Genomic DNA, 15,637 nt, shown 5'->3' on the forward strand with positions numbered 1-15,637 from the left:
TATTTTTAAAACAATGGGGAAAAAAAAGAACTGATAGAGACAATTTGAAAATGAGTAAGAAGTCTCAAGACTTGAATCAAAGGAGAGCTAGAAAAACTAATACATTAATAAGTAACATTTATTAAAACTCTATGAGATGTGTGTATTTGTATATATACACAAACACATACATAAATATATATATAAAATTAGTTATCACAAAATGCCTACAAGATAGGTATTATTCCCACTTCTCAGATGAAGACACTTAGATTCTGAACATGAATCCCATAATTCATAAAAGGTCTTAAGTCTATAGAGCTATCCAAATTATTAAGTTTACATTCAACATATGGTAGCCATGGCAGAGAAGATAGGAATGTACAATATAACTTAGAACATTTGCAATAAAAAATTGTTCAAAATAACAGCTATAAAACAGATTAATTTTAGTTATCTAATATTCATTTCTGTGCTTTGCATTTCCAGATGATTAGAGATAAACATGATTGTACACATGACAAAAAATTGCTCACATTATAAATGTAATTCTATCTTTTGTTGAGCAAATGATAATTATGAAAGTCTTGGTGCAAATTTTGATAAGACGGTAAAAGTTTTAATCTTTTCCCCATAGTGATTTTCAAAAGTTTGAGAAAACATGAAAATATGTGAATGCTAGTCTCTTCAAATAAATTTGATGCATTTTCAAAAATATTTCCTTTTGCAATAAGCAGTTTATGTGTATTTTAGAATTATAAATTGTCATCTGAACAATGCAAATTGGCAGCTATTACAGTTATGTACACAAGTCATTTTGCTTCAATTACTTTTGCTTAGTTTTGAATTTTCAGTGCCACTTTCATAAATCATCAGGTAATAATTTGTTTAGAAGTCAAATATTTAAAAGCCATGTCTAGTAATTAACTTTAGGGCTATAAAAATGAAAGAGTACCATCAATATGTGCCCTATCTGTGTATATTCATCATTTAAAGTAGAACAATATTCACACTGACATGTTTGGGAAAAAATGACATAGCTTGTTTGAAGTATATATTCAAATATTTAAAGAGGAAAGAAGATTGGATTTATTTCAAAATAACCTTTAACTTCTGAAAATAACAATCACATTCAAATGGACTTGTAAAACACTTTTAATTTTTATTCAAAATATGAGATGTCATCATTAGCCCTTATCTTACTCTTGAAAAATGGAGACAATTATACAGGAAAGGAAGGGAAACAGGGCTATTAGATTTTAAGCTCCAGTTTAAAAAATATTCGGATAAGGCAGGTAAAAAACTCCAGATACTTTCCCAGTGTCAAACACTGTCATATGCCTGCTTATCTCATAAATATTATCATTAGGAATAATAGTTTTATTTTAGATTTTTTTTTTCCTAAATACCATTTCTTGCTTTAAATGAAGGCTCCCCAGCAGTGCTAATACCTGTTTCATAAACTGACCTGCAGTTTCTTTAAATCCAAATCGACTGGAATTTTTTTTTAAAGCATAAATATCACACACCCATGGTAAAATATTGTATCACCACCAAATATAAGTGATTAGTATTTTACAATGAAGAAATTCAGAGCATTTAAGAGTATATTACTATACTAAGATTGGACTGACCAAAGTATGGGCCTTTGTATAACAGATTCTGAAGAAGTCACCTGAAAAACAGGGGGAAACAGTGGTTGAAATAAAGCTTAGCGATATAATTTTAATCAAAACTCATCAGACCTAATAAAATTCTTAAGAAATCGATGAAAAGCACTGTTCCTAATGTGAACTATAATTAGGTAGTCTTGACTGTTGGAGGAAAATCACCAACTCAGTAGCTGACCTTGATGTGGAAGCAAAAACAGAGGGTTTTGTTATTATTTATTAGGCTCAGGGAGGAGACTTTTTTTCCCCCCCTTAAAGAGATTTGATCAAATGTGAACTGGTAGCCACCAAAAGTGGGACAAGCTATCAAATGGCCCTATGTTGTAAACCTCCAGTTAATTCTGACATTGCAGAGAAGCCTATTATCACCTTACTTAAAATAAGAAATGAAATACCAAGTAAAACAACAATGAAAAAATCAAACAACAATAACAAAACCCTGTGATAGTGAATTTGTACGAAAACCATAGTAAGGAATTAAAATGTAGACAGCAACAGTGCAAATGGCGTCCATGCCAGGTCCTGTGCATATGCAGGGTACGCTTCTTGTCAGCAGACCCCTCTGCAGAACTGAAGTGTAGTGAGTGTATTCTGTGGCTGGTTCACTAACACCGAAAGTGAGCGTGGCCACTGCCGTTATTCGTGGTTGTTGGCTGAACGTCCATCATTTTGGGAAACAGTCACTAGACTTTTTTCTTAACAAGCAGTTTCTCATTGATAAGATTCACTCTGGTTCACTATGGATCAGAACTTAATTGACCTCCTTCGTTTTCTGTTCACTCCTTGCCTCTTTTTAAAACTCCAATGTTTGATAGGCAGCCACTAAAATAAATCCTTCCCCTTTTCAACTTCCCTTTCTTTTCCGTAAGGTGGACCCTATGTAAACCTAAAAACATATACGGTAACCTAATATACAAGGTTTCTCAAAGTGCAAAATGTGTTACACACAGTTTCATAGGCTTCATTTAAACAAAGCATTTTATACAATACAGTACAGTTTGAGGTTTCTGCTCATAAATTACACCATTCAACAGACAACTACTGTAAAAAGCTTGGCTGACTCAAAGTAACCCAATGCTTCTCCAGTTGAACTGTACAAGCTTTGTTCAGACCTAAAAAAGCGTCATCTTCTACTTATATGTACATATATATTTTTAAATGCTATTTAAATGCTTATGTAGAGCTAGACAAATCTCACAAATCATGAATTTTGCTGTTTGGTTTCTGGTTCGCACACAGAGTACACAATATTTAAAAAAGATAATGTGCAGAACTATTTTACCTCTTTCTGCAAGATCTGCTCGTCCTCTAAGTCTTTTGGAAGGGTTCTCGTCCGCTGCAGCACCACACTAAGCTCTTCAATTACCCTTGACGGTAACTTACTATCAGAGTCCAAAGCAGCTTTGCCATTCCTGTCCTCAGTCTTCCTCAGTGTCTTGAGGCCTTTATGGCTTTTTTGTTGCCCATGAAGGACGTCAGCCTCTGTGTCCTCCAGACAGTTGAAACTCCGATGTTTTCTGGTTCGAGTTCGAAGTTTCTCATCCTTGTGTTCCAGGCAGTGGGCCACCATGGAGGCTCTCTCCTTTAAGCTGCTATCCCCCAACTCTTGATCCCGCTTTTCACTGAGCCGCAACCTTTCCAGTTCTGCTCTGGCACTCTGAAAAGAAAATACAACATCATCTCACAGGAAAGCAAGATTTGGTACAAGGTAAGTTTAAAAGACACATGCCGTGTTAAATGTTGATGCTCCTTATGTTCATGCTTATTTCCATGACTGAGGTTCTAACTTTACTTCGACAGAACTGGCATGTCTGAATTTACTAACCAAGAGATCAATACAGGCATCTTAGAGCTACAAAATCAACTGAAAGGTAGGTCATGGAAATTCATTTTAACATGCGTTTAACATACAGCTTCAAAGAAGTCTCTCAGGTTATTCAGATTGACTCATTTCCAACATGCCTCTTCCAATTCATTTCTGCTTGAATGCATCATACGTTCATGTATCTGTAATTCCTATGGTGTCCTGTCCGTGGCCACGTGATTTGGGGACATGCTCTATACTTGTACTACAGCCCCTTCTTTGAGACTTAACAGTACATAGTAGTATATTAAAAATGTTGAGAAGTTTTATGGCAAAAAGATCGGTTTAACTTCTGTTTTTTTCTTCCTCCCACACAATGCCTATTAGAATCCCACAGATACATTCCTGGAAACACTGAAAAATATATAGTTATGTATTAAACCCACTTTTGTATCTGAGGATTAGAGTATACATTAATTCAGTGAGCTGTAAAGGTGCGCTTTCCTAACTAGTGTTCAGAACATCTTGTGACTGGGCAATTTCTGGCATATAGAACTTCCATCATATTATCAAAGGGTATGAAAATTTAATCAAGTGTAAGATACAAGAACAAACAGAGAATCAAAAGCATAGAGCAGTATGGAGCCACACAGAAAGGATACCCAATAAATTGGATCAGGATGTAGGTGAAGTGGAAAGAGAAAAGTTATTTTTCTTTTCACAAGAAGCAACAATTGAAGAAACGTCTTCAAAATTTCCCCCAGTAAAAACTGCAAAGCCTAGAAAGCAAAAATCTGAGGGAGCACTTAAGTTATGAATATTGAAAGAAAATGTAATGAAAATGGTAATATAACATTAAGTATGAAATTGTGAGTAGCATAAACAGTAAAGATCTTCAATATAATAATGTTTAAAAGACAACATCCCACCTTTCTCCATGGCAGTCATCTAATATGATTATCTGAATGCCCTGCTAGAAAGACTCAGTGCAAGCAGGGTTTTTGTTTGATATGTTCCCTGAAGTGTGAACCTAGTACAGTGCCTGCACTTAGAAAGTGATCATTAACTTATTAAATAGTGAATTAAAGGTCGGTTTAAAATTTTTCAAATGTATAACATGTTCTATTTTCCTAAATTCCATCAAATCCAGATTTGGAATTGAAACATACAAATTCAGGCTCAATACAAATATTTTCACAAATGTATTTTATACATTTTGTAACTTGGAATTTTCTGATAAAATTATGATTATATATCTCAGGTAAATACATTTCTTCTACTCTAAAAACTGATGAAATGTTTAGTATCTAACTTAATTCCAAAGTCTCATTTGAATATGTTAAAATATTGAGAAACTGGTGATGCTTGCATAACATGAATGTATATACTTCGAGGCCAATAATCACACTTAAATATGGTTAAAATGAACAGTTTTTATATTTTTACATATATTTACTACAACAAAATAACCCCTCCCCTGCAAAGAATGATGGCTAACCAGCATAGGGCTGTGATTTATAAATTTTTTTATAAATTTTATAAAATTTATAAGATAAATTTTATAAAGTTTATAAATATTAAACATGTTAAGTTTCACTTGGCATCTCTTACCTGAGGAAAACTGAGCAATATAAACTTTTTTTTTTTTTAATTGAAGTATAGTTGACACACAGTATTACATTAGTTTCATGCGTACAACATAGTGATTTGACAAGTCTGTGTTATGTTATGCTAAACACAAGTGTACCTACCATCATCCTAAAGTGCTATTATATCATCTGATTATATTCCCCATGCTGTGCCTTTTATTCCCATGACCTATTAATTCCATAACTAGAAACCTGTACACTTCCCACTCCCTTTCACCCACTTTGCCCATTCCCAACCCTCCTCCCTTCTGGCAACCATCCGTTTGTTCTCTGTATTTATGGATCTGTTTCTGTGTTTTGTTTTTTAGATTCTACATGTAAGTAAAATCACATTGTATTTGTCCTTCTCTGACTTATTTCATTTAGCACAGTATCTTTTAGGCCCATCCATGTTGTTGCAAATGGCAAGATTTCATTCTTTTTCTTATGGCTGAATAATACTTCATTCAATACATATACACCTCTTCATCCATTTGGCTATTGATGGACACTCGGGCTGCTTCCATATAATGCTGCAATAAACATAGGGGTGCATATGTCTTTTTGAATTAATGTGTTCATTTTCTTTGGGTAAATACACAGTAGTGGAATTACTCGATTGTATGGTATTTCTGTTTTTAATGTTTTGAGGAACCTTCATACTGTTTTCCATAGTGGCCGCACAAATTTACATTCCCACCAACAGGGGAATGTGAATGAGGGATTTTTTTCTCCACAGCCTCACTGACACTTGCTATTTCCTGTCTGTTGGATACCAGCTATTCTGACTGGTGTAAAGTGCTATCTCATTGAGGATTTTTTTTTTCCATCATGGTGTTGATTGGCATGTCCCTGATGATGAGTGATGTTGAGCATCTTCTCATGTGTCTGTTAGCCATCTGTATGTCTTTGGAAAAATGTCTATTCAGGTCCTCTGCCCATTTTAATCGGATTATTTGTTACTGTGGTGTTGAGTTGTAAAAGTTCTTTATATATTTTGGATATTAACCCCTTATTGGGGATATCATTTACAAATATGTTCTCCCATTCGGCAGGTTGCCTTTTCTTGGTTTCCTTTGCCGTACAAAAGCTTTTTATTTTGGTATAGTCCTAATAGTTCATTTTTGCTTTTGTTTCCCTTGCTCGAAGAGATGTACCATAAATATGTTGCTGAGGCCAACATTGCCTATATTTTATTCTAGGAGCTTTATGGCTCAGGTCTCACATTTAAAGTCTATAATTCATTTTGAATTTATTTTTGTGTATGGTGTAAGAAAGTGGTCCCATTTCATTCTTTTACATGTAGCTGTCCAGTTTTCCCAACACCATTTATTGAAGAGACTTTTTGCCATTGGATAGTCTTTTCTGCTTTGTCAAAGATTAGTTTACCATGTAGCTGTGGATCCATTTCTGGGTTTTCTATTCTGTACCATTGATCTATGCCTACTTTTGTGCCAGTACCAAACTGTTCTGATATTATACATTTGTAGTGTGTCTTGAAATCTAGGATTGTGATACCCTTCTCAAGATTGCTTTGGCTGTTCAGGGTTTTTTTGTGGTTCCATACAAATTTTAGAATTATTCTAGTTCTGTGAAAAATGTTATTGGTATCCTGATAGGGACTGCACTTTGGGTAGTGTGGACATTTTAATAATACTGGGTCTTCCAATCCATGAGCATAGAGAATCTTTCCATTTGTGTCATCTTCAATTTCTTTCATCAGTGTGTTATTGTTTGAGTACAGGTCTTTCATCTTTTTGGTTAGGTGATTATTCCTAGGTATTATTTTTGGTGCAACTGTAAATGGGATTGTTCTCTTTCTGCTATTTCATTAGTGTACAGAAACTCAGCATTTTAATAATATTCTTCTAATCCACGAGCATGGAATGTCTTTCCATTTGTGTCATCTTCAATTTCTTTCATCAGTGTTTTATAGTTTTTAAAGTAGAGGTCATTCACTTCCTTAAGTTTTTTCCCCAGGTTATTTTATTCTTGCAATTGCGAATGGAACTGTTTTCTTCATTTCTTTCTGTTGCTTTGTTATTAGAAGAACAGATTTCTGTATATTAATTTTGTATCTTGCAACTTTACTGAATTCATTTATCACTTCTAATGGTTTTTTAGTGGTGTCTTAGGGTCTATAGTGATTTTACACATCATAGTAACAGTTCTCATTATCTTTCAACCATCAGCAGGTAGACGTTGGGATTTTCTCAGATGTAGTATTCATGCAGGTAATGCTGAAATTTCAAGTAAACTTTAGTATTAGCCTAAGAGATGTAATCTTATACGAAGATGGAGAGAGGGAGGGAAGTGATCTGTTAAGAGTCGAGAGGACTGGGGGCCGGGGGGAGCCTGGGTGGCTCAGTCAGTCAAGCATCTGACTCTTGATTCCAGCTCAGGTCATGATTTCAAGATCCTGAGCTCGAGTCCCATGTTGAGCTCTGCGCTGATGATTCTCCCCCTCTGACTTTCCCCAACACTCTCTCAAATAAATCTTTTTAAAAAAGAGTTGAGAGGATGGGACAGTGAGGCTTCGAGTGAACAATATGATGTGCTGGGAGCACCTTTCATGTTGTGGAGAAAGGAGGACATAGTTTATGTGCTACACTGTCCTTACAAGATAAGACATTAATAATTTAAAAAGGATAGATAAGTTATGAAGTGTCAGAGTATGTTTAGAGAAAAGTAGTAGTTTGAATGGAAAGGTCAGTGTGAAAAGCAGTCCTTCTCCCTGCACAGGAATGTGTTCTCAGAGGAAATCCCTTACGTGTCTTTAGTCTGCATCCACATCTGTTTTCCATTATGTCCAGATGTAGGCCTCTAGTTATGGAGGCCTCAAAAATAGCAAAACATACAATGATCAAATGCTCTTAAATAACTTTCACTACTAAACTCACTGTATTAGTTGATAATCTCCATGATCCTCACAATACTGCTTTAGAGGCATTATTTACAGTAAATAAACATTGATTAAACTATAAAGTAAATTATATTTTAAGACACAGAAATAGAAATGCACATTTGCCCAAGGTCACAGAAGTGGGAGTTTGGAATGGGATGCCATGGTGCCCTGTTGGGAACCAATGTGCCTCTTTATGTGCTCCAGGATGGGGACAGAGGAGAGAAGCATGCAATGATTCTAGGTCACCATTTTCTGCTAGAACTGCATCATTCTTCTTTGCTCATTGTTTTTGTTTTACAGATGACAAAAAAATGACAATTTTGGAAATGAGTAAATTATCCCATATTGTCTTCCAAGTTCATTATTATTTTGACTTGAATGTTAACTGTGCACTAGGCGTTATTCTAATAAATTCTAAAGTATGATATCATTGAATCATCATAATAGCCTTATAAGGTAGAGCCTTTTTTTTATCCCTCCATGCTTACAGATAAAAAGACTGAGCACAATGTAGTTAGGAGGTACCCAAATCACAGGTGGGACCTAGCATGTATATTCTTAAGCACTGTATTTGCCTCTTCCTGTGTGATTTCCTTTGACAACAACTTACTTTCCCTGGCTTATTCAGCTAGCTCACTACTCCATTTTAGAAGTTGCTTTTTCCAGGAAGACTTCCTGCCTGAATGAGGTATCCTCACGTAGATTTTAATAAAACCTCATGAAATCAAGACAAGACTTGAAATGGTAAGTTACCAAATGGCTGAAGCATCAAATTTTCTTATGAGTATATCATACTTAATAGATCTTTAAAAAAATATATTGCTTATTTACTTATTTAGAAAAAGTGTGCTGACATGGGGCTCGATCTCACAACCCCGAGATCATGACCTGAGCTGAAACCAAGAGTTGGATGCTTAACTGACTGCGCCACCCAGGTGCCCCCATACTTAGCAATATTTTAAACCATTTTCCCTTTTTAAAACAAAGGATCAAAATGATTCATTTTATAAACATATTTTCTTAAATATTTACATGAATCTAATTCTATAACAAACATTTCAATGGTTCATGTGAAATTTTTAATTTCAATTTTGTTTTAATGCTTCTTAAACTTCCAATGTTTTTCCAACATTGGAACATTTAAAATTTTTCTTTGCCAAATTTGTTGAATCACCACATTTACAAAAAGGTTAATTTAGCTTAACTACTTGTAAATTTTTTTTCTAGCAATTAATATTTCATGGAATTATTTTTAAAAGCCTATAACAAGTTCTTTGTTGTTTGGAGTTCATCAGTTTTCTGATCTTAAGCATGCTAAAAGAGAAAAAAATTCTGGATTTGAGATTAGGTAACAAATTATTACACTATATATTTATAAGTCATCATCCTAATTCTATACTGGATATTGGTTAATGTATTTTGATTTGGTCCTAATAATTTATTTTTTGCTTTGCTCCATAACTGATCCATATCAGAAGAAGCTGGGGTCCCAGTAGGGCACATCTACTCCCATGTTTGCTTCTTTTGTTCAAACTATGTTTCCTAATTTGGGTTCTTAGGAAGATTCTAGATTAGCTGAGGAACCCATAATTGTGCAGAATGACTGAATAGGCAACAAAGGAAATAACCATTATTTTCATGGCTTTTATCTTTTAGTGAAGAGGAATATTACACTGGGGTAAATGTTCAAGGAAAGATCTACATGGGAAAAATATTTTTTAAATCTGATCACTAAATTAAAGTACCTTTAGTCTTTTAAAAGAAGTTATTTCTGTTTGGAAAGAAAGAGATTCAAACAGCTCAATCCCAAACCCCAAAGAAATAACACCTTTTACATGCTTTTCTTTTTGCTTTGAGGGGCTCAATTAAGGCATTGAAACATGCATTAATCCCAAAGTATCTAATGAGTTTTGAGTGCAAACAGATTTTCTCAAGTCAAGATTGATGCTATGTATGTTCTCTCCACCCCGCAAGGTGGGAAGGAAAACAAATAGCCGCTTTTCTGAAAGATGCTAGGTCTTTTTTATTGATGCTCAGGGGTCATCTAGCAGTTCCTTAAATTAACTGCGACACCCCATCAGTTCCCAAACCACTGGAATTTGATTGTGTTACTAGAAAGTCTAGTTACCATGGCTCCAGACATAATCGGCCCTGGGCTTATTGTAAGGGTGTTAAAAGTGAACTTGTAAGACTAATTTGAGACTGTGATTTACCAGGCGGACTTCTGTATACACATTTAAAATTGCTTGGCTATGTGAGGGATAAGAAAATAAGTGGTATTATGCATATTTAATTGAATGGTCAATGACATTATTAAAACTCTTTAAGAAAAGTTAAAATACAAAACTTAAAGGAGAAGCACAGGGTCATTCATAATGTTTTCTTGCTGGATGTGATTTTTACTATGCTTTCCAAAGATTATTGTTGTGCTTTTGAAGCCAAAGAAGTAATTAATGTACTTAATCACATTAAGACATAAGAAAACAAATGCTATAATTAATATAAAACAAATAAAATCCTAACCTACCTCAATATTTCTCCGGGCTTGGGTTCCACTTCTCTCATGCTGGATGGGAATCAGAGGCAAACCTCCAATTTTGGGATTTTTGGTTATAGAACGTTTTCGTTCCTTTCCAGCTGGTGGCCATATATCATTTTCATGCTGAGGAAACACAATTTCTTGCTGTTGGTGTGTGATTTTATTATGTGGTATATCATGTTATAGAGTCACTTGGCTCCTTTTCCATATATCCAAATCAAATGATCTGCTTTCCATGAGAAAGCCATTTGTAATTAAGCTGTGGACTCCTGGCAGGAGCATCGCTTGAGGATTAAAACCCTTAAGTGAACAGAGGTTTGCAGTCTCAGTTCAATTTCTAAGTTTCAAATCCATGGCTTCTGTACTACTTATCAAATCAAAAGGAGGAAAATATTTGAGGAAATTGGCAAATCTCTTTGTGGGGAAAAAATAATACACTTGTCTATATTTCTCGGCCCTGTAATCAAAGTAACTATGCATCCATTTTCTCCCTCCCCCAAAGGTAACCTTAGCGTAAAAATAATTTAACCTCATAGTCCTCAATTCAACCTAAGGCACAGCTATCAGAAAAATTAGCCTCATTTTATGACCTTTTGAAAAATGTTACTTTCCCATCTAATTGAATTCCAAAGAAACTACCTTGCACACAGACGTTTATACTGAAATCACTGTACAAAAGAGTATGGCACATTTGTTCTCAAATTACTGACTACATATTCTGCCAACTGAAGAACTATAGATATGACTGGAGAAAAATTAATTTTCCAGTGGGGAGACATAGCCACAGGTAAAAATATAAGCCCCTGAGTGACAAATCCTTCAGATATGCATATAAAAGAAAAATCTTAAAAAGAATTTTTCTACTCCTCAGGGTAGATTAACTTTTCAGAAGTTGGCAAAACAAACTGATTTTCAGACAACAATCTATGAAAGAAATATAGAATAGCAATTATAAAATGATAAGCTTTACAAATATGTTCTGATGAAAACTTTTTGGTAAACTATATAGCTAAATGCCTATTCTTATGATTCAACACATTCCTATCTTAAGTTGCAATTAGTACTTTAATGTGTTTTATAGCAAAGAGTTCATTTCAATTAATATTGACTGTGTACCCATATATAATGGCGAGATTATATTGAGGAATATACTGTCAGACTTGGTGCTTATCAGTGTGCATTATCTCATTAATGCGTATCATATAAATTTATACAATCTCACTTAACATATATAACTATAATCTTATTTAATCTTCACTGATCCTACAGTGTAGATCTTTATTGCTAGATTGTCTATGCATCAGATCTGCCCTTGAATTTTAGTGAAGCATTTATTTTGGTTCAGCAAATCTGTAATGGTAAATTATTAAATGAAAGTTACAAGCTTTGTAATGCTATATTTATGTCACAGCCCCAAACTTGGTAAAAATAATTTTGATATTATATAATTGGGATGTTCCCAACACGTAAAGCTCAAAGAAAATTGGCTGGAAAGGAATTCATTAAGCCTATGGATTATGCTTACACTTTTACTCACCGATGTATAATGCATGTGCTAAATGATAATCAGAGAAACGTAAGAGCAAACGCAGTCTCAAATACGTATTTCTTTTTCTGACATGATATACTACGTTGTGTATACTAATTAGTTCTTACCAGATTGATCCAAGAGGTATTTTTCCCAACATACAAAACACTGTACCTAGTAATACATTCTGACATTTATAGTTATTTATAAGTGACCCCAAGAGTCATACTGCATGGATCATATAGCTGAGGATCTTACTTTCATTATTATAACCATGATCACACCCCAAAATCTTCAGTTCTATCTCCCACTTTCTATTTTTTCCCATCCATCCAGCTTTGAGGCATAAGTGACAGAATTACAGGATACTGAAAATATACAATGTGATGATTTGATCTATGTATACACTGAAAGGATTCTCCTCCATCAAGTCAATTAAGACATCTATCATCTCATTTATTTTGGTGAGAACATTTAACTTCTACTCTTAACAAATTGCAGTGATACAGTGTAGTATTAACTATCTCAACAGTGACCATGTTCTACATAAGATCCTCAAACCTTGTTCATCTTACAGCTGAAAGTTTGTACCCTTTTACCAACCTCTCCCTATTTCCCCACCCAGCAACCACTTTTCCAATCTCTGTTTCTAGGAGTTCAACTCTTATTTTTAGATTCCATATATAAGTGATACTTGCAGTCTTTGTGTGGCTTATTTCACTCAGCATAATGCCCTCCAAGTTCATCCATGTTGTCAGAAATGACAAGACTTCTTTCTTATTTAAGGGTGAATAATGTTTGTGTGTGTCTGTGTACACACACATTTTCTTTATCCATTCATCCTTGGACTTAGATCATTTGACATGACCTAAGGTGATTTGCATACCTTTGCAATTGTGAATAATGCTGCAATGAACATGAGTCTGCCTCGCCCTTTCTGACCTTGACCTCTTACCTTTCCAGCTAACAATTTAGTTTTATTCACTTCTTTAGACTCCTTGAGACCTCCAATCTATTCTCTACCATCATCCTACTTTCCACATCTTCCCCCACTTCCTTCATAGCCTGTCATAGATTTCATAGTCGTGAAGTATAATCACCTCCTTATAAATACCTTCAAGTCCTGTGCTACTTCTCCTTTCATCATACTTGCCTGGCAAAGCCCCCATCCTAGTTAAAGCCAATTCTACTTACTCTATGGGTGCCTACCAATTGATGAAGAAAAAAGACCGTCACTCTATAGATTCATCTCACTTTAAATTTAACCTTAAAGTTCAGGCAAGCACTCAGCATTAAGTTGAAGTTTTACTATAGTGCAATTGGCTTCCTTACTCTCTGAAGATTATTTCTCACCTTTCCTCCACCCCTACACTTCCAATATCCCTCCCTAACTCACTGAAGGTGAGCTCACTGATTTAATTTTAAAAACTACTAGTAATCACTGAAGAATTTCATTTTCCCACCATGAAATATACTACTCTCCCTGCATCTTTTAGCCATATAAATGAGGCTCCCTTTTCTTCCCAGTATTTACTCTGGTTACAAATAACTTTTCTTCAGTCAAAAGTGCTCAATGGGATGAATCACTACATTCTACTCCTGAAACCAGTGCTATACTATGTTAACTAACTTGAATTTAAATAAAAACTTGGAAGGAAAAAAAAAAGCCCAGTTCCAATACAAAAAAAAAAAAAAATCACTTTCCTCTTCTGTCAATTTTTTCTTCCAATTACTGAATTTTCTCCATTAGCATCTGTGCAAAGTACATACCCTCCCATCTTAAAGACAAATAAATTGAAACCCCAAAACCTACCCTGACCTCTTCTTCTTTCTCTCTAGTCACACAGCCTTATTTATCTGCATAGCAAATTCCTTGACTGGATTTTCTATACTGGTTATCTGTTTTTTCTTCCTCTCAACGCTTCTCATTTCTTTTTTTTTCTCCTCGGCTTAACCTTTAAAGTTTGGAATGCCCCAGGGCTGCTGCTTCTGTCCTTTTCTTTCTTCCTCTCCCTGTACCATTACCCTCCTTTCATTTTATATTCTCATATCTACCCCAAATTCAGGGCTTTCAATGCAAACTGAATACTGACTTCCCCCAAATTTACACTGCATCCCCAAATTTTCATCTGAGGGTTTGTTTTTTTAATTTAAATAATCTCTACATCCAACGTGGGGCTGGAACTCACAATCCTGAGATCAAGAGTCACATGCCCTTCCAACAGAGCCAGCCAGGCACCCTTTGCCTGAGTTTTTCATCTACAGATCCAATTTTGCTATTCAGCATATTATTTGTATATCTAACAGGCATCTCCAATTTCATATGGCTGAAAGAACTCTCAATTTTCTTCTGCATCTCTGATCTTATCACTTCTACTTGCCAGTTGCCCAAGGCTAGAAAAAAATCCTAGGACTCTTCCTTGATTTGTACTCCTTCTCTCAAACTGCTGTAGCCAATCAATCTGCAAATTCTGTTGGCTCCACCTTCAACTACTCTTGAATCTTAATGTCTCACCATGTCCACTGTTACCACCCTAGTCTGAGCTGCCCATCTTTTCACAGCTGTTCTTCCTGCTTCCATCTTGGACCCCCAATAGTGTGCCCTCAACAAACTAAATTATTATTTCTTCAGTTAATATAAATCAGATCAAATCCTTCTCCTGTTCCCCACACTCCTAAATGGGGACTATATGATCTGCTTAGTGGTGTCCTCATTTTTTACATCTTCGTGCACACAGCCCTTCATGACGTTCATGGAACCACATCTCAGGACCTTGTCCTTGCTGGCCCCTGTAACTGGAATGCTTTCCCCACTCCTGCATACCTGCATGATTTGCTCCCTAATTTCAGACAGGTCTCTGCATACCTGTCAGCTATTTGGAAAGGCATTTTCCTGAGAACCTTTCCTAGTTAGTGCCCTTCCTTACCTCAGTCACACCCATTCCTTTCCCTTATTTTATCAAACTAATATCTATTTGAAATTCTGTCAAATTATTTACGTTCTCTCCCCTTTCTTATTTTAGAAATATTGAGAGAGCGAGCGAGCAAGCACACAAGCAGAGGGAGCAGCAGAGGGAGAGGGAGAAGTAGGCTCCCCACTGAGCAGGGAGCCCAATGTGGGGCTCGATGTACTTTGTAAATGGTATTGGGTTCTCCGGTGAAGGTGTCCATACAGGTCTTACAAGACTGACAGAGCCCTTCTTCTCACGGAGTTTACGTTTTAGTAGGAGAGGCAGAAATGAAAAATCTAATTACACAACGCTTTCTAATTAGAAATACAACTGACGTACAGAATGTCCAGGGTTCCTATAGCCTGAACGTCCGACTGGTCTGAAGATGAGGGAGAATTTCTCTGAGAATGTGACACAGAAGTGAAAATCTAGAGCGCTTTTGAATCAGGGTGCAGATGGGGTTGGATATTAGAAAAGTATTCTGCACACCCTAAAGAACTCCTTTTAAGGAGCACTTACTGTGTGTGTGTGTTAACATATATATATCAACATTTGCTAGTTTCCTGTCTCCCTATGGAAGTGAGCCATTAAATCCTTAAATCCAAGAAGGTCTTTGTGTTTATCTTAATCCAA

The 15,637-nt window shown here is 35.4% G+C and overlaps 1 protein-coding gene across 5 annotated transcripts in view; it reads right to left on the reverse strand.

Moving 5' to 3' along the window:
- Positions 1–129: 129 nt before the first annotated feature.
- Positions 130–15,637, reverse strand: part of ARAP2 (ArfGAP with RhoGAP domain, ankyrin repeat and PH domain 2) — a 183,932-nt gene continuing 168,424 nt past the window's right edge. For 4 of the 5 annotated variants that reach the window (XM_032400158.1, XM_032400159.1, XM_032400161.1 and 1 more), the window contains 3 exons: positions 10,514–10,648; positions 2,932–3,306; positions 130–1,654 (listed from right to left, as the gene is read on the reverse strand). In XM_032400158.1, coding sequence (XP_032256049.1) covers positions 1,598–1,654; positions 2,932–3,306; positions 10,514–10,648 — 567 coding nt within the window. In that variant the 3' untranslated portion in view covers positions 130–1,597. Of the gene's footprint in view, positions 3,307–10,513; positions 10,649–15,637 lie in introns of all 5 variants that reach the window. The other variant, XM_032400160.1, reaches the window with a different exon arrangement.

Source organism: Phoca vitulina, unplaced genomic scaffold (genome assembly GCF_004348235.1).
Source record: "Phoca vitulina isolate PV1807 unplaced genomic scaffold, GSC_HSeal_1.0 scaffold3, whole genome shotgun sequence".
NCBI classification, from domain to species: domain Eukaryota; kingdom Metazoa; phylum Chordata; class Mammalia; order Carnivora; family Phocidae; genus Phoca; species Phoca vitulina.